We start from the raw sequence: 20,359 nt of genomic DNA, 5'->3' as shown, positions 1-20,359 counted from the left end.
ATCTCCTCTTGTACTAAGATGTTTACAACGAGATTGTCATCCGCCTACCTATTTAAAGGATTATGAAGTTAGTAATGATCCCGATGATGATGAAGATGTTGTTCATTATGCTTTCTTTGTAGATTGTAATCCAATAGTGTTTGAAGAAACGTCTAATAATGATCGGTGGATTAAAGCTATGGACGAATAAATTTTTGCCATTGAGAATAACAATATATGGGAGTTAATTACTCTATCGAAAGGGAATAAACCAATTGGAGTTAAATGGGTTTACAAAACAAAGTACAAGCCTAACAAAGAAGTAGAACGGTTTAAAGTGAGGCTTGTTGTAAAAGGATATAAATAAAAGTCACGTATTAATTACTTTAAAGTATTTGCACATGTTGCTAGATTGGATACTGTGCGTATGGTTATTTCACTTGCTGCCTAAAATTATTGGAAAATATATTAAATGGATGTAAAATCAACATTTTTAAATATTGTACTTGAAGAAGAAGTGTTTGTTGAACAACTACCTAGTTACGAAAAGAAAGGTGAAAAAGATAAAGTTTATTAGTTGAATAAGGCTTTATATGAGTTTAAACAAGCGCCAAGTGCATGGTACACTCGTATTGACACCTATTTTCTTAATCATGGTTTCTAAAATTATCGGTACAAATATACTCTATATATCAAGACAAACAAGGATGGAGATATTGTTGTTGTTTGCCTTTATGTGGAAGATTTGATATTCACCGATAATAATTCAAGACTTCTATCAGAATTCAAAAAGGATATGATTGCCCATATTAAGATGACAGATATGTGGTTAATGTCTTACTTTCTTGGTATTGAGGTTAATCAAACAGATGAAGACATATTCATTTCTCAAAAGAAATATGCAAGAGATATCTTTAAGAAATTTAAGATGGAAGCTTGCAAACCAATATTAACACAAGTGGAAGAAATGTTAAAGCTTATGAAAAAAAGCAGCGGTGATTTGGTTGAGGCAACAAATTTCAGGAGACTTATTGGAAGCTTGAGGTACTTAATAGCAACTAGACTTGACATTGTTTATGGAGTTCGTATTGTGAGAGATTTATAGAATCACCAAGATAGTTTCATTGGCAAGCTGCAAAGAGAATATTAAGATATATTAAAGGAACGCTTGATGATGATATTCTTCATTCAATCACTAACAAGATTGAACTAGTTGGGTATACAGATAGTGATTAGGCATATGATATTGAAGAAAAAAAAATATTTCAGGTTGTGTTTAATCTTGATTCAGGTGCATTTTCTTGGTCCTCTAAAAAACAACAGGTAGTGGCATTTTCAACAGTAGAAGCAGAGTATATAGTAGGTGCAAATTGTGCTACTCAAACAGTTTAGCTATGAATGATGCTTAATGAGTTAGAACATCAACAAGATGGTCCAACGATAATCTATTATGATAATTAATAAGTTATTACCTTAACAAAGAATCTAGTGTTTCATGGTCGTAGCAAACGCATCGACATCAAACATCATCACATATGTGACTTAGTGAAAGATAAAGAGATCGTGGTCGAGTATTGTGCATTGCAATATCAAATTGCAGATATTTTCACAAAGCCACTTAAAGTAGATATATTTATCAAGTTAAAGAAGATGTTGGGATTAGTTAAATCAAGTTTAAGGAAGGATGCTGGACAATTAAACTTTATTCAATTTTGAAAATTAAAACTTGAATTAATTTACAATAAAGAGGCGAAGGTAAAGCGACAACAATAAAGAGAGAAAATGAACAACAATAATAAAGAAGGTGAAGATAAAACAACAACCTTTCTACTTATATAAATAGGTTAGGCAAAAGAGAAATATAGACAAGTGTGAGGAAAAAAAATATTTAGGACGTGAGGTGAAAAAAAATTAAGTGAGAATTATTAGCTTCAACAAGCTAATGCATAATGGGTTTAGGGTGTAAAATTTTGTATTGTGAATGTTGTAAAACTTATATTCTTTCTATCAATAAAGTGTTCAGTAATTTTTAATTTATAAATTTATTTTCTAAGTAATTATAACAAAATTAAATTGCCAACAATTACAGAGACATTTCTCTTAGGGTGAGAAATCAATCACAATTTTATTGCCAAAAAATTTCATATCAGGTCCTTCAACATACATGCTTAAATAGAAAAGAAAACATAACTGCTTCCCTAATACAATAAACTGCAAATAACTACTAGAAACTATCTGATCATATCTTCTTTAGAAACTACTTCGACAACTGTTTGATCATATCTGGTGGTTAATGAAGTATCAAGGATTGGACATCTTGGGTCTCTGTGATCTTTGTACTATATCATTACTTGCCCCAAGAAGAGGAACCTTGTCCTCAAGGTTCATATCAAGAAATTGTTCTTGCAAGGTGGTGGTTATTTCCCAAGTAGTATCTTCGAGCAATAGATTACGCCATTTAATAAGAGTCTCTTCCACAAACTTGGAACCGCACTTAATCCATCGATGATCAAGAATAGATTCTAGTTGTAGGAGTGAAACACTATCTTCTGTGGTAGGAGGTAGGATATTTGTAGGAGAAGTGATAGTGTCAAGTTTCTTGCGAAGCATTAAAATGTGAAAGACTGGATGGATGCAGGATGTAGCTGGAAACTGGAGCTTATAAGCCACTGGTCCAATTCGTTGAATGATCTGAAAAGGCCCATAAAAGTGACAAGCAAGTTTTTGAAAAGCACATTTGAAGACAGAGTGTCGTCGATATGGATGCAACTTAAGGAAGACCCAATCACCCTCCTAAAACTCGACATTACGTTGTTAGAATTGGCCATTTGCTGCATGTGATGGTTAGCACTCTACAAATTAAGTTTAAGTTATTGTAGTAGGGTATCTCAGTTAGTTAGTTGAATATCAACTTCATTCACATGGGAACCACCCGTATGATAAAGAGGAATAGTAGGCAGTGGTCGTCCATAAAGTGCTTGAAATGGAGATAATTTGATAGATGAATGGTATGTTATATTGTACAAGAATTCGACCCAAGTTAATATGAAAGTCCAACTGCAGGGTTGTTGGTTGCAAAGACATCGAAAATATTGTTCCAAACTTTTATTAATGACTTCGGTTTGACCATCAGTTTGAAGGTGATATGTTGAACTCATCTTGAGCTTAGTGCCAAACAGTTTAAAAAATTCTTGCCAAAAGTTACTGAGAAATATAGGATCACAACCACTAACAATTGACCGAGGCATGTCATGTAACTTTACTATTGTGTTGACAAAGAGTTATGCAACAACCTTGGCAGTATATGGATGACTTAAAGCAGCAAAGTGTGCAAATTTAGTGAGGCGGTCGACTACAACAAAAATAACATTTTTACCATGAGAAGTAGTTAAACCTTCAATGAAATCCATGGAGATATATTCCCAAACTTGATCGAGAATTGACAATGATTGGAGTAGTCTCGGTGGAGTACGGGTATCTGCTTTAGATATATGAAAAATATCACAAGAGGAAACATACTCATGAATGGTTTTATGCATGGATGGCCAATAAAACTATTGGGCAAGACGTCTAAATATGCATTGAAAACCAAAGTACCCTCCAATAGGTGAATCATGGAATTCTTGTAATAGCTAAGTCATGATGTTGGATCAAAGAGGAATGACTATCCGACTTTTGAAAAAGATCAATATGTTTTTCTTTGCATATGGCTGCCCATGATTTTCCATAGCTATTTTTTTAATTTGTTGCATGTAAGGATTTATCACCAAAGACTGGCGAATGTTGTCCCATAGTTGCGTATAAGGAATGGATATGACATGAAGTGTAGGATCGTCATCTCTTTTGAAAAATGCATCTGCAACAGAATTCTCTTTCCCTGGTTTGTAGATAATCTCATAATCAGAAACAAATAATTTTGTAAGCCATTTCTGTTGTTCAGTTGCTCAAGCATATATTTTAAACTTCTCTGGCCCATTTGTATATAAAATTTTTGACTAAGGAGATACGGTCACCACATCTTAATTGTAATAATGATTGCCAATATTTCTTTGGCGTAGCTACACCAAGCTTGTTTGGAAATGCCCAAAGTTCTGCTCATATATGCAATTGGTTGATTATTTTGAGAATGAACAACCCCAATGTCGTCATCGAAAGCAACAGTCTAGATCCCAAAAAGAATTTAAAAGTTAGGTAATGCCAGAGTGGGAGTTGATGATAGAGCTTGTTTGAGTTGAATGGAAGCTTGCTTGGCATTATTAGACTAAAAATTGGCCTTTCTTTAAGAGATTAGTCAAAAACCGAGCTATGATTCCATAATTGCGAACAAACTTTCTGTAATAGCAAGTTAGTCCAACAAATCCCCTAAATTCAATGATAGTAGTTGGACAAGACCAAGACTCCATTGCTTGAATTTTATGTTGATCCACTTTTACTCTTTGCGATGGCATAATATGTCTTAGATACTCTAATTCTTACTCACTAAATATATATTTCTTCAACTTGACAAAAAATTGATTTCACTTGAGAATATCGAATACCTACTCGACATGTTCAAGATGCAAAACCCAGCCGCTATTATCGATTAAGATATCATCAAAAAATACCAATACGAACTTGCTTAGATAGAGACAGAAAATGGAGTTCATGATGGCTTGAAATGTGGATGGAGCATTGCATAGCCCAAATGACATTACCAGGTACTCATAATGCCCATTGCGTGTTCGAAATGTTGTTTTATGAATATCTACAGGATGAACTCTAACTTGATGATAACCTGCTGTTAAGTCCAATTTAGTAAAGAATTAAGTTCCGTGTAATTCATCGAGCATGTCATTTATAGTGAGAATAGGAAATCTATCTTTCACGGTTGCTAAATTAAAAGCACGCTAATCAATACAAAATCTCCATGATCTATTGTTCTTGCGTACCAATAAAATTGGTGATGAAAAAAGATATTGGGTCTAATTAAACCAGAATTCAACATCTTGTTAACCTGTCTTTCAATTTCTATTTTTTAAAAATGAGCATACCGGTAAGGTTAAATGTTGATTGGTTCAGTACCTTTTTGAAGGATGATTTTGTGCTCAACTTCTCTAACTGACGACAAACCTTCTACTTCCTGAAAAATATTAGAAATTTAGAAACAAAGTTCTGTAATTTTGGTTTCATGGTAGGTGCTTAGATTCTGCATTGCAACCAAACAAATAGCAAATAGATCTACTTCTTTTAGGGAAGTTGATCGGGGAAGATGAGGAGTGATACCCTAAAGGAGTCGCACGTGCCCTTTCTATTTGGACTCCATCGTCATGTTTTGCCAGTCACAAGCAACGGTGCCTAATTCAGACAGCCACTGCACTCCCAAAACCAAGTCTAATATGATCAATGACAATGCATAAAAAGTGAAGAAGAATTTGAAACCTTGTATTTCCATTGGAACCCATTTAAATCTTTCCCAACGACTCATGTGTCGTCAAATTGCTACTTTTACCAAAAATGGATCAGTCAGTATGACATAAAGCTAAAGCTGATTGGCGAGACGTTCACTAATGATATTGTGAGTCGACCCACTATCTATAAGGACCACCACTTTCTGGTTGTTAATGGAAGCGACAATCTTTATGCTCTAATTGGTTGACCAATCTAAAAAAAAATATTAAGGGAAATTTCTGGATCTTCGACAACGGTCAGTCCCTCTTTGTCCTTTCCACCTTCGAATAGCAGTAATTACAGTTTGCGACATCGGTGGTTAACAACAAATCTTTCATCGTAGTTGAAGCATAAACCTTGGGCTCGCCCTTTCTGCATCTCCTCCCAAGACAACTGTTTAGTCAATTTAGGCATTGGAGCTCCTGAAGAGGAAGACGTGATGGTTAGGGTTTGCGTATGTGTATTGGAATTGAGTCGTTCGGTTCGGGTAAACTGCCTCAACTGGTCTAATTGATCCTCTCTCATCCAGGCCAGGCTAATGGCCTCTTTCAAATTCTTAGGTTGAAATAGACAGATCTCATTAGCAATTTTGGGCTTGAGCCCACCCATGAAAAAGCCCACCAAAGCTTTCTGAGTCCAACCTTGAACACTATTACCCACTCGAACTCCATTTTAAACTCTCGAAGTGGCTAGTCTACCTTAATTTGGATAGGACCTCATCAGCATCTTCACGCTTGATTGGCCAAAAACGAGCCCAAAGTTCATTTGTAAACCCGGTCCAGTCCAACTCTTCTCATTTTTCCTTGTGTGCCTTTTTCAACCACCACAGATTTGCCTCCCCTGCTAGATGAAAAGCCACCAACAGCATCTTATTTGCTTTCGGCGTGTCCTACAAATTATAAAATTGCTCAGCACAGCTTATCCATTTGGTGGGATCGGAATCGTCATAGATCGAGAAGTCGAGGCATCACAGTCTCGAACCAAATGATGGTCGGGGTCCTTCAATGCGATCCGTGCCACCTTCTTTGATAAGCCATTCCTAACCTTTCTGACCGACCGTGTTGCTACTGGAACCTTCCTTGTTGAGGCTCAAAGTTTTTGTCAATCGCCAAAGGGTTTCTTTCATCCCGTGGAGTTTATCCGCACCGATTTCTATTCGGCTAAGTTGATCTTGCAAACCCCCCACACTTGCTTCTAAATATTCGATTCTTTCTTTGTTAGTTGACGTGCATGCTCTAATACCACTTAATAAGGTCACAATCAAAACAAGAATAGATTACAATGACATTTCTCTTAGGGTGAGAAATCAACCAGGCAATAAATTTTATATTAGGTCTTTCGACATACATGCTTAAATAGAAAAGAAAACGTAATTGCTTCTCTAATACAATAAACTGCAAATAACTATTAAAAACTATCTAATCATATATTCTTCATAAACTGTTTCGGTAACTGTTTAATCATATCTAGTGGTCATTAAAGTATCGGGGATTGGGTATCTTGGGTCTCTGTGATCTTAATACTATATCAGTATCTCATTTTGGTTCCTTAAAATTTTAGTTTAAATAGTGATCGATGTGTATTACACTTTGTCATTCTTCTACTTGTCTTTACCTTTTATATTTAGATGTCTTCACTTAAAAATTTGGATAAAATTATATAACAAACTAGTTAGTTGATTTGTTTTTAAGTAAATCTGACTAAAAATAATAATAACTTAAAGTTCAAGTGGGATATAACATAATTAGAAAAATTTATGCCCCATACAATTATTAATATACCAGTGATTACTTAGATCCTGCATAAGATATAAAAAAAGCCACACATCATCGAAATTAAAGGGCTAAAAGCCAACTTCATGCTATTTCATTTTGTTCATCCAGTCTTCAAAGATAATGCATTAAATAAAGTAGTTTGGTCTATTATAAGTAAATCCATGATCTTGTAACCTTTTAATCGAAATACTATAGTTGACAACTTATACTCTACTGTGAGATAACTTTAGATTTAAAATAAGAGGATTCTATTAGGTATGATAACCAAACATAATGCATACTAAATTGGGAAATTGCTTGGGACTATTGTAGACATTAAACTTTTAAGCTCATGTGGGCATTAACTAAATTACTTGAGGGTTAAGGTGGAGTTTAATCTTAATAGTCTTTTTTTTATTAGGTACATTTGTTACTTTACTTAGTATAGAGGGAATCTAGGGGTACATTTGTTACTTTACTTAGTATAGAGGGAATCTAGGTCCACTTATGGTACAAGCGTGTATATGACTTATGTTATATGTGTGAGTCTATTTCTTATATGTTATAAATGGGTGTCTTAGGACATTTAAACTTATTGTCGTTAAATTTATGTAGCTTTAAGTGTTTGAATGTATGTGATAAGAGAGATTTTATACTCTGCAAACAAATACTGATTTCTCCGTATTATAGATAGTTTGTTATATTATTGTAAATGTTAATTAGTAATACATAATTTTTTTATATTAATTATAAGTGACTTAGTTATTTTTTTCATTCATTTTGTGTCATATATATATGTATATAACAAACAAATAACATAATAATCACTAATGCAATAATCTAATAATTAATATTTTTGTAATCTACTTGAAGGGTACGAGTTTGAATTTCATTAAAAATGTAAAATTTGTCACTTTGTAATGTGTTACCAATCACGCAACTCAGAGTATTTGATTTAATAAAAATTAGGAATAACCTCATTAACGTGCACGTGAAGTTACAGTGATTATAGTAGATTTTGTCATATTAAATCATAACTATTTGAATGAAAAAGATTATTTTATAATGATTAAATATTTTGAATTATGATAACTATAATGGACTAAAAAATTCTACCAAGCTTTTTATTGAGAAAAAAAAAACATAAAAATGTAATTTGAACGAGACAAGTACAAAATTAGGGACATCTTCAATCAAGAAACAACAATAAGAACAATTAACAGCTAAAATAATTAACAATTAGCAGCCTAATCACAGGATTTACAGATATGAGAAAAAGAAATGGTAGTAAACTTGGAAGTTAAAACCTTAATATCAATCAGCAGAAGACCAAATTCAGTTGACAGAAATCAAAGTGAGAAAACAAAAGAGACAGAGCAGTTGGATGGGAAATTCCTGCGCCCACCTCCTTAACCCGAACTTGCATATATAATATATTTTTTAAATTTAAAATAACTTAAAAATAAAAAGTTTTATTTTAATAAATAACAGGCATATAATGCTTATACTAAACATTATCTTAACTTATCAAAGACAATATAATTATTTAAATCTCAAGTATTATTACCACTAATCTATATGTAAGTGCGGGCGAGACCCACTTGGCTTGTTATTCTTATATACATGCAAAAAAGTCATATTCGTTCTTATTTTTAATATACAATAAACTTTACACTTAAATAATATCTCCACAGAATCTTTTGATGAATATTTTGATGCCTTTATTAAAAATAAAAAAAAAAATGTTTAGATGTTATGATCATGACAAGTGACAAAATTCTTTGTGCCCAAAATCTGTTTGAGGTAAATTTGAAGATCGTCTGAGAATCTATGGAAGAAAAGAAAAAAAAAAAAAAAAGAAAAGAAACTCCCTCTTTACACTATAGCGTCCTTTTTGTGTAAGAATACTCATAGAAAAATATATATTTATATTATAATTATATAATATCTTAATGTATATATATAATAATATAATACATAAAGACACAACTAAATTTGTAATGTCTAATTTTAGTCGCTCTCTCCCTCTCCCTCTTGAGTCTTGAGAGACACTCTCTTCCCCGTAGTTCTTACCGACAACAGCACCCAATCACTTACCTTCTGTACTTGATTAACCAATTTCTAAATGTTGGATTAGATCCTAAAGAAATTCAATTTCCTCAAGAATTTATCTTAATTCAGGATCTCTTGGCTCAACTTTATCCAGGTTTTGCTGAGGGAGCAACCCCATTTTTTACCTTGATTTGGTCAAAATATGCAGAATTTCTTATTTTTTTGTGGGGAATTAGATCCATTGACCGGTGGTCTATGGCTAACTGATATTGCACACCATCATTTAGCTATTGCAATTCTTTCCCTGATAGCTAACTGATCCACTGACCGGTGGTCATATGCATAGGACCAACTAGGGTATTGGTCATGATCTAAAAGATACTTTAGAGGCTCATAAAGGTCCATTTACAGGTCAACTCTCGCCTTTAAATGGAAAAGAACAAAGAAGTTTAGAATTTCTTTTTTTTTTTTTTTGGTTAATAACTAAATTGATTGAGATACTTCAACCGATTCAATTTAGTTATAATTCCTAAATTGATTGGTTTGATTCGGTTCAATTAATTTCTGTCAATCAGTTTTCTCGAATATATATGTAATACCCCGACCCAAGAAAAATAAATCCAACCTATCTGTTTTTTAAAAATATGAAAAGTCAAAACGACGTGTTTTGATATGAAGAAAAGAAAAAGAGAAGGAGGTAAAAATGATGTCGTTTTGATGACAAGAACAAAAAAAAGGGAGAGTTGCAGAGGCGAACACGCCTCTGCTAGAAGAAGAAGAAGAGGAGGCATACATGCCTCTGAAACTCGCCAGAGAAGGAAGAGACAAAGTGTAGATGAATCTTTTTGTTCCCATTTATAAGAGGAAAAGAGAGACGAGAGAGAGGGATGGATTGGATAGAGAGAGAAAGGTAGAAAGAGAGAGAAAGAAAGGGGGAGAGAGAGAGAGAGAGAGAGAAGGAAGAAAGAATAAGAACAAGAATGAGAAGATGGCAGTGACGGCAGCATGCCCAGATCGTTGCCGATCTGCGGCAAAGCAAGAATAAGGAGAGAGGAAGAGGAGTTGTGGGCAGCGGAGTAATGCCGGAGAAGAATATTGGAGCGCAGCAGCCAAAACGCGAATTTTGCTCATCCGTATTGTTTTTTGACTCGATTTCACTTTATCTGCATCAAATTTGAGTGTGCGATGCATTCTACGACGTGTTTCGATCGGTTCGCGGTGGTGTGGGATGGTTGGTGACGTTCTGACGGTGGTCTGGCGACGTTTTGACAGCGATCCGATGATGTTGTGACGACGACACATCCAGGTACGTGCAGAGATTCTTGTGGTTATTTGTAATAAGGGCAAATTAACATCCATGGAATTTTATGAGAACTTAACTCGAGAGGAGAAATCAAGTAAGTAAAACTTACGCGCTTAAAACTATGACGTTTAGTAATTGATAATTAGGCATAGGATTCCGATGAGATTTTATTATTGATTATTGTGTTCTTATTTATATTTACTATTGAAATTGCTGACGAATTGTTTTGTTATGTTTTGATAATTGAATTCGTATATATATTGGTTGTAATGTAATTGGGAATAAATTAAGGATATGTAGAAAAATATAAGATGATGAATAGTTACAGTATGCGTGCTATAGATATAAAATATATTAAATAATAAAAATTAAGAAATTTATTAGTGAGTTGAAATTAATAAATAGATATTAAAAGATTTGATAAACTCATTTAACTAGTATCACCGAGGTATGTGTGTGTGTGTGTCGTCTTTTGGTGTGTGACTGTGGTGAACCCTATCCATGAATACGGCTTTAGTTAGACGTGGCGAAACGATAAAAACTGTAAATTGTATACTGTGTACTGCAAACTGTAAACTGTAAATTGAATTGTTATGTATTCACGTGGTAGAGGGGATACTTACTACTCTCGTTGATACCGGCGAAAATGGCATCGCACGGTGAAACTATTTTAATAGGATATAAACCGAATAGAAAGTCATGTATAACGTTTATAATACTAAGATATTGAATTAATATCTACTATATTATTTACGATCTAAATTGTGATAGTGAATACTAAATTATACTATTTATTGAACTATTTATATCTTGAGTTATGATACTAAAATAATGAATTCTGAATATTTAATGAATAAACTAATTTATAAGGTTGTTTTAATGAACTATAATGTAGATATCTCATGTTTTCTGAATTAAAGAGAAGTTTTATGTTTTCTAACAAATTTGACAGATTATCCTATTATTTGTTAGTACTTACATGCTTATTGAGTATATTAAGTTCATCCTATCTATTATTCATTTTTTTCATATCAGTATATTCAAAACAATGAAAGACTTACTAGGAGGTTGTTTATTTTTTTTTTTAATTCGAGCCATATTTAATGTTAATTATTTTGATTTTAATGAGTATTTATTTTAGAGTTTAGATATATTCAATAGATATTCAATATTTTGAACTAAATATATAAAAGATGTACTTTTTATTATTTTAAAATTTGTTACGCGAATTATTCTTATAAATTATTTTATCATAATATGGTGTTTCTACGGTCACCCAAAAAAATTCATTAATTAGATTAATTCTCAATTTTTTAAAAAAATATTATATCGGCCATAATTCTAATTTAGTTGAAAACATTAAATTAATTGATAAAAGTAGGAGATTTTAGCCATTGAGAACTTGGAACGTTGGCCAAAATTTATATTCACACACCAAAATTCTCTTACAAATGGTTAAGTATGAATACTACCTAGAAATCTTGTGTACACATAATTCATATATTATGAATATAAATAATATAAGAATTTGAACGAAGACCGGACTAGATTTTATTCATTACAAGATTACTAGAACAGAGTCAATAACAAACAAAATTCAACCTATAAATCAACTAATCAAAAACCATTTAAAGAAAAGATACTTAGCTGAATTATAACAATTATATATATATATATATATTATATAAACTTATTTTTTGATTTGTGCAAATGGGGGATTGAATCTTCAACCAGTCTCTCATCCAACACTAATGGAGGGGGAGGTAACCATTAAACCACAGTTTTTGTGGTTAATACAGTGCTTTGTTTGAATTAAGATATTTTTTAAAAAGTTTTTATAGAATATTAAAATTATGCATACGCATCTATATAATATTTTTTTCAAAATATTTTAAAATTAATTAAAATATATTAATTGGTTTCTTGCTTTTTATGAAAGCATGTTTCTTGCTTTAGGAAAGCAAGTGCATTGTTGTCAATATCTATCGTTTGATGCTTTTGGAATACAAATAAATTATGAGAACATATAAGATTGATACACATTAAAGAAATCAGTTTTATATATATATATATATATATATATATATATATATACATAGAGTTTAACAATTTATTTATAATGTTAGAGCATCTAACAATTATTCTCAAATATAATAATTAAAGAGAGTTCAAGTTAACTGTTATTTTTATGAAAAAAATTAACAATCAAAATAGGATATTAGGAGTAATTTTTTTGATGATTGTTACGGCCTAACATAAGAATCGTACTGGATTAGGTCAAACGATATTTAATTTAGTATTCAGTCTGTACTAAAGAAAATTTTAAATTTTTATAAAGAAATATTTAAAAAAATTATGGTTATGAATTAATATATGATGAATCATTATATGCTTTATTAAACTTTTTAATTATGAATTATATGAGTAATTATGGTTTATGGGATTTTTTTTATTTACTATTGATTTCACTAATTATATTTAATTTTAAAATATCATTCAAAAAAATCAATCTAGTTCAATTTGGTTTACATTTGATGAATGTCACTGTCATCTATTTATTGAGTTAAGAAGAATATTATACCACATGCAACAAAATAATATGCCAAATGAGATTTTATAAATCTCACGGCTATAATTAGGACCATTAAGGTTCATAATTTGAACAGACAAAATCAATTTCCTGATGGTTGGGAAAGGGTAAAAAGTTGACATGATAATATGATTGTTAATGCCGTAACTAGACCTGTTGAACTTAAGATTCCCTATCTAGTTTTTTTCTATATTGTATGAGGTTATATATTAAGATGTTTTATCATTTCCTTTCTATACGTAAAGATGGTTTTATTACCTAAGTATACGAGTAGCTTTTTTTTTTTTTTGTAGAAACGATGAGGCTTCGTTTTATTTAGTTGGTCTATAATTTTTTTCTTAGTTGTAGTGTTTTTTGTGCGTTTTAGTGGATAAAATCTAAATGTTTAAATATGAGCATCTAGTGGATATATCTTTAAATATATTTGTATTTATTGATTATCGAATCTAATCAATATTTGAGATAATAAAATATATATTTTTTATACTGAATTTTTTTTTTATTATAAAAAAATGGTGTTAAGATTTTGTATTTAAGTTAATTGCGTTACATTTCTCTTAAAAACTTGCTTCCTTTATGCTTATCATTTTTCTTAAATTGAATTTGTAATATATTTGAGCTACAAATTTAATTTATTTCGATTTATTTTACATTGAGTTATCTTGTGGTTTATCAATGATATTTAGATTGATTTCTCAATTTAAGGTAGTTGAATTATTTAGTACTGTGTATTTGTACATAACTACTAAATAAAATTAATATTGTTTATCGATAATGAATTAAAAATATATATATACTTGTTTTAAAGTAATAAACTTAAGTAAATGTGGTGTAAAGTGAATCATTCATCAGCTATCTTTTATTTAGATCGCCTTTGCATTAGGGGAAGAGGCCAAGTTTGATGTGGTGAAATATCCTCCTCTTTGAGGGGTTTGTTGAGCATAATAATTCTCCAAAGATTGACCGAGCAAAAGTTATTAGTATACGATTAACCTTGTCTTCTCTATAAAATATGAATGTCTAAAATTCTCAATTGCCCAAAGATTAAGGTGGACAGTGGAGATCAGGGTGTCTCATTTTTGTATAAAAAGAGTTTAAAAAAAATGCTTGGGACCGAATGCTGTCATTAATCCAACGTATACGGACAAGTGGGGAGGAATTTCGACCACCAACAACAAAATAAATTAAGGAAAATGATTGGGTGGTTGAGGACTTTGAATTGGTCTTATTTCACATTGGACTAAAAAGGTAATTTAAAATACTTCTTTTAGAAAATAAATAAATTTCAAGTATAATCAATATAAATTTAAGTCAACAAAAATCTTGATTTAATGTTTTTATATTTTACATTTGCTTAGAGTTTCTTTGAGATTCTTTTATCGTGCGGAGTTTGGCTTAAAATCAGATGTGAGCATTAATTATAGACACCCACTGAAGTTGATTAGACGACATGATTTATACAAATGAAAACGTGTTAGCGCATAATTTGGTAATTATTGAGTCATTAAACAGTAATTAACCTAAACAAATCTAAACGTTATTCTCATTCCTAAAAGAAGAGAGAGGAGAGGACCAGCTCAGTTAAAGTTATGATTGATAGAGTCAACACTGTAAATAAGCCCAAAAGATATAATTCATTTTAACCAAATTAAATTACCACCAAAATTGAAAAAGAAAAAAAGAAAAAAGAAAAAAGAAAATCATGGTGGACGCGCTTTGAAAAACCAGCCGTTGTTGCAGAGAGAGAGAGAGAGAGAGAGAGAGAGAGAGCTGGCCATGGTGTGCTGAAAGAATCAAAAGCTAATCAAGTGAAGAAGAAAAAACACCCACTTGATTCTCTCAAAATTTCCCTTTTGCCCTCATATTCATACACTCCTTCTCTCTGCTAACTCATTGCTCTCCTCCCTTTCTCTCCTCCCTTTCCTCGCTCTTTCCTTGTAAAGTCATGTTTGGGGACACGGATATCTCCGCTGATCTACCCGGTGATGGAGACACCTCTCAAACCAACCTCTCGTATCGCCGGATAAGTGAGGATAACCGAGAGAACGCTGATGAGAAGATGAGTTTCTCTCAAAAGGGTATTGATTTTCTCAGAGCAAGCAAGATGGGTCTGGATGGCTTCCCTCCAAAACCCCTCAAACCTGGCACTTCTGGCTCCCAGGAGCTTACTCTCAGTTACCTCTGTGATAATACCAAGTTGGGATTCTCTGACAGCGGGAAAATCCCCATGAATTCTCTGGAAAAGTTGAGCCAGAAGGGCAAAGAAGTCTTCGTCTCTGAGAATTCTAATCACGATGAGAAATGGGTCGAGAGGGATTTCTTGAGTTTGAATGAAAGTAGAGGGAATTCTTCCAAAAGAGAAGCAGACGAGGAGATTGAAGAGAGAGAGAGAAACATAGAGAAAAGGCCGAAGCTGGAGACTCTCAATCTCTCTCTAGCTTTGCCTGATGTCTCTCTCTCTCTAACTGCATCTAACGCTTTGCAAAATGCTGATTCCGTTCTTAAGCCGAAACCTACTAGGAGTATACAGTCTATGGCACCATCAACCAATAACACCCAAACAACTTATTCAAACGATTTCCCTGCCACTTCCTTATCATACTCCTACTCTCATCCCTTCTCTCACAACCCTAGCTGCTCCTTGACCCGTAATTCTACCGAGTATTACGAGTGTTCTGTAGGAAGAGATGATCAGATTTGGTGCGGTGGGGAGGGGACCAATGGGTCTGTTCACAGCCGGTTTAAGCCTATTGGAGATGTAGTTACTTTGTCCAATCATTGTGGTGGTAATGGAGGAGGAGGCTTCTCAACGATGCGGAACAAGGATTCATGTAACAGCCTTTATAAGACTACTGGCTCTGATAATTACTCGTTTTTCCCGTCTGAATTGCCGGCAAGGCCGCGTGTAGATAATCATTCAGGGGATTCAAGGAGGAGAGATTCGGAGAATTTGAGAGGTCTTGAGGGTGTCGATGGTGGCAGAGCTAGAAAGCTTTCTCGGCCTGAGAGAATCCTTCACGAGATTGTATCAGAGTCCATGCCTGTTATGGCTATCTTGATTCAGGAAATCCCAGAAGAAACCCTTGAATCCACTAAAGAGTACTTAAGGAGTTTAATAGGATCACCGGAGAGGAAAGAAGAATTGGTAGGCTTACAAAACCGGCTAGAGACAAGATCTGATTTCACCAAGGAGACTCTCTCCAAATGCCACAAAGACCAACTTGACATCTTGGTTGCAGTTAGAACAGGGCTTAAGACCTTCTTGTCTGGAAAAATTCGAATACCTGTTATTGAATTGGTGGAGATTTTCTTGTTCTTGAGATGCAAGAATGTTAACTGTAAAAGCTTGTTGCCTGTTGATGATTGTGACTGCAAGATTTGCTCAGCTAATAAGGGCTTTTGCAGTTCATGTATGTGTCCTGTCTGTTTAACTTTTGATTGTGCTAGCAATACCTGTAGTTGGGTAGGTTGTGATGTTTGCTCCCATTGGTGCCATGCTGCCTGTGGTATCCAGAAGAATCTGATTAAACCAGGTCCAAGCTTGAAAGCTCCATCAGGGACTACAGAGGTCCAGTTTCACTGCATTGGATGCGGTCATACCTCGGAGATGTTTGGATTTGTTAAGGATGTTTTCATGTGCTGTGCGCAGGACTGGGGTCTAGAGACTCTAATTAAGGAGCTTGATTGTGTAAGGAAGATTTTCAGGAGTAGTGACGATTTAAAGGGCAAAGAGTTGCATATAAAAGCTGATGAGCTAGTCAAGAAGCTAGAAACCAAAATGATGGCTCCTTCAGATGCCTGCAAGTTTATTATCAAATTCTTCAACTGTAAGTCTCCGAACTTCCTACTATTTTCTTTGGGCAATTATATATACGTATATGTATATTTCTTGTTTTATTGAAGTGGGTAAGTTTCATGCCTTTTGTGCCTTTCTTTTTTGTTATTAATGCAAAAAATTCCTAGTTTTAGTAGCAAAAACTACGTTTGGTTTATGTAGAACTCACAGGACTATTTCTTTGATGGAGGAAGCGAGGTTTACTCAATGCCTTCAAGTACAATGTCTGTGGAACCTATGAAATAACTTATAGTCATAAACCACCAATAGGATCTTGATTTGCTACAGTAAAGTCGGCTAATTTACTGAATAGGGCAGAAAGTATGTTATGATGTTCTTCAAAATACATTTATAAACAACTAAATTCAAGAACAGTAGTGTGGCAAGGCATATCTTATTACAGCTACAACTATAAAAGAGAAACCTTTTCCCCGTCCATCCCTGTCACCTGGCAACAGTGGGGCTCTTAGCCTATTTCATTCTCTGCTGACTGCTTTTGTTAATTATACTCAGTAAACTGTGTGGCCTATGGTATTGGAATCACTGTCCGGTCACTCCCTTCAGCTGATCTGAAAATCAATAAAATCTGAGGAGGACAAGCAGCATGCAAGGAACCATATCCTTCAGTGTACTATTAGCTTCTTTTATGGAAGAAATGAAACACTGGTATTGACATTGGAGGAATAGGCGCATTTTAACTGACATCTTGTTGTTGGATCTATTCGTAACTCTTTTTTACCCCAAATGCAGCGCAATGAGGAATAGATGCAGTTTAACTGACAATTTGTTATTTACTCTCCTCATAACTCTTCATAACTCTTGTTGTTGAATCTCTTCATAACTCTTTAACTGCCCAGTTTAGCTATGCCTTCACCAGTATCATATCCGCTGACAGTTGCTGCAAATAGCATGAAAATATTTTTGGAAGTTCTTAAGATTGACTTATTCATTATATCTTCTCTCTCCCGATCTGGATACCATAAACTAAACCGAGTTCTATTTATCTCTTGAAAATAGTGCAGGTTGTTCGTTACAGCTTTTGTCTCCCGAGTTTGATAAAGAGAACTATATTTTTGTTGTTTTTAGGTATGGGAACAGTAACCTGAAAGAGAGATGACACCTATTTTGATCTGTAATGGGAGTATTTGACTACAGAATTGGCACGTCAATGTTATCTTACTTTGGAAAGAATTGCACTCCAAGGGCTAACCAAAATAGTACTCACTTAGCTCAGACTCACATTTAAATGGACCATCAGTTGGTCTTTTGTTTAACTTTCACACTATGTTTGGGAGTTTCTAAAGAAGACTAAGGTAGAAGTTTTTGAACTGAAGTAGAGAAAATTAAAGTAAATAGAAGTAAGGATTTAATGAAAATCTGTGTCAGAGTTAGTTTTTATATAGAGAGTAAAAGAAGGATTGAACCACACTCTTCTCTGGTTATACAAAGTAGACTAAGGAATTTATTAATAAGAGCAAAATAACTCATTGTTATTAACAAAGTTGCTATGCTGTAGACAGGGTGGGGTATCTAAGAACTTCAACTCTTGAGGGGTTTAATTAGAGAGGTTTGGAGAGGTTCTAAGATAGCCTCATTTACTCTAGTTCACTCTAATTTACTTTTTTAAAAATCAAATAGAGTTTCATGTATATTTCAGTTTTACCTCCTTAACTCTTAAAAAAGAACTCTAAAATATATTGTTTTTTTTTAAATGAAAATTTATATATTTTAATAATCAAGTGACACATATATGACAAGAACAGAATCGACCTCAAAAGGAAGACCCACGCACACATAGAAAGGTGTGGCTAGATGGTTGGTCAAGCATACTGTTACCTACAATAATAGAACTCAGAATAAATTTCCTCACTGATAATTGGATACAGTTGACCTTTATGCTTTTGAGAAGTGATTCTAAGCTATGTATGGTCTCTTATATGTATCCTCGCACTTACTGCTCAAAGTGTTATTCTGTCATCATGGAATTTTAGTGATCATATGCGGTACTATCTTTCCAAGAGTCCTCCATAGATTGACACTTATGAAATGTCCATGTGGAGATACCATTTCCTGAAGATCTGGGGTTGTTTTTCAACACTAGGTGGCTTTAGAGAAAGTTTGGATGGTTTGGATTGCCTGACAACGCTTTTGGCAATTGAATAGATTGACATGTTAAGCACTTAGTCCTAACAATAAAAAGCATATTCGGTTTCTTTAAAATGTATCCTGTTAAACTATCGGTCGCTCTGATTCTGGCTGTCATCTCACTCATGGTCCTGGTGTTAAAGGACTGATTCTTACCTTCATAGAAATGCATGCATGCCATTGAGTTCTGCTATTGCCTTCACTTGTAAAATATAACTATTATGCTAGAAACAATGGGCTTTAGAACTTGCAGCTTCATGATTACTTTCCTTGCTGTGTTAAAAACACTTGTACACTGTGCTGGATTCGACTTGTGAAGTCTGACTGCGATCTTTTTTTAGTACTTCATACATTGCCAACTGATTTTGGACTCTTTATAATTTACAAAAGAAATGGTTACAAATTTTTTTTTTTCTTCATTCCAACTCTGACTTTTTTCCTTCCTGTTTAAATAGACGCAGATTGTATGTCAGACTTCCCTGCCTCTGGTATGTATTCAAAAGAAGTGATGCCACCTCAATCTATTGTTAGGAAAGATGAGGGATCTGTCACACCAGCCACTTCACTCTCTCAAAAATACAGTATCTACAGCACAAGCTCTTCAAGTGGACGGCGTGATTTACTGCCAAATGATCTCCTCCAGAAAGACCAGAAAGTATCCCTACCAAGTGATCTGAAGCTTGAAGATGAGATCCAGTTTGGTAGATCATTGAAGAATGAAGGATTTGACAGCTTGGAGAGCATAGTAAGGATTAAAGAAGCAGAAGCAAGAATGTTCCAGAGCAAGGCAGATGAGGCACGCAGAGAGGCAGAGAGTTTCAGACGAATGATTCGGTCCAAGGCTGATAAATTGGACGAAGAGTACGCTGAGAAGCTTGCAAAACTTTGTTTGCAAGAGACTGAGGAAAGGCAAAGGAAGAAACTGGAAGAATTGAAGGTTTTGGAACATTCGCATTGTGATTACAAAAACATGAAGTTTAGAATGCAAGCCGAGATTGCTGGTTTGTTGGAGAGAATGGAGGCTACAAAGCAGCAGTTGGTGTGAACCTTTTCAATTTTCTTTTATCTTTTAATTCATCTTCTTTTTTACGCTTTTTAAGAAGAAAAAAAAAAAAAAAAAAAAGGGAATAGTAAAGGATATGTAATGGTAGTATTGTGTAATTTGTTTAATGTATTTATTTTTCCCTCATGAATTCTGTTCTGCTTCTTCAAATGGAAATTGAATGATTAGGTTATGGAATTACATATTAGCATCTTTAACAACCCGTTTAAAA

At 33.6% G+C, this 20,359-nt stretch overlaps 1 protein-coding gene across 1 annotated transcript; it reads left to right on the top strand.

Annotated features, from left to right (window-relative positions):
* The first annotated feature begins 14,902 nt into the window (after window positions 1-14,902).
* TTA1 (class I heat shock protein, putative (DUF1423)) lies at window positions 14,903-20,328 on the top strand. Its single transcript, XM_022054045.2, has 2 exons — window positions 14,903-16,932; window positions 19,541-20,328. The coding sequence occupies exons 1-2, from the start codon at window positions 15,051-15,053 to the stop codon at window positions 20,128-20,130; spliced, it is 2,472 nt and encodes an 823-aa protein (XP_021909737.1). The 5' UTR covers window positions 14,903-15,050; the 3' UTR covers window positions 20,131-20,328.
* The last annotated feature ends 31 nt before the right edge of the window (window positions 20,329-20,359 follow it).

The sequence above is a fragment of the Carica papaya genome, chromosome 2 (assembly GCF_054855325.1).
Source record: "Carica papaya isolate Zhongbai chromosome 2, ASM5485532v1, whole genome shotgun sequence".
Classification (NCBI taxonomy): domain Eukaryota; kingdom Viridiplantae; phylum Streptophyta; class Magnoliopsida; order Brassicales; family Caricaceae; genus Carica; species Carica papaya.
Note: the sequence above shows the minus strand (reverse complement) of the source record. Positions and strands in the feature narration are given on the sequence as shown.

Excerpts from the sequence above, each read along its gene's own strand:
- TTA1 (XM_022054045.2), top strand. The coding sequence starts at position 15,051 with ATGTTTGGGGACACGGATATCTCCGCTGATCTACCCGGTGATGGAGAC. Across the intron at positions 16,933-19,540 it reads TATTATCAAATTCTTCAACT|ACGCAGATTGTATGTCAGAC; the intron begins GTAAGTCTCCGA and ends CTGTTTAAATAG.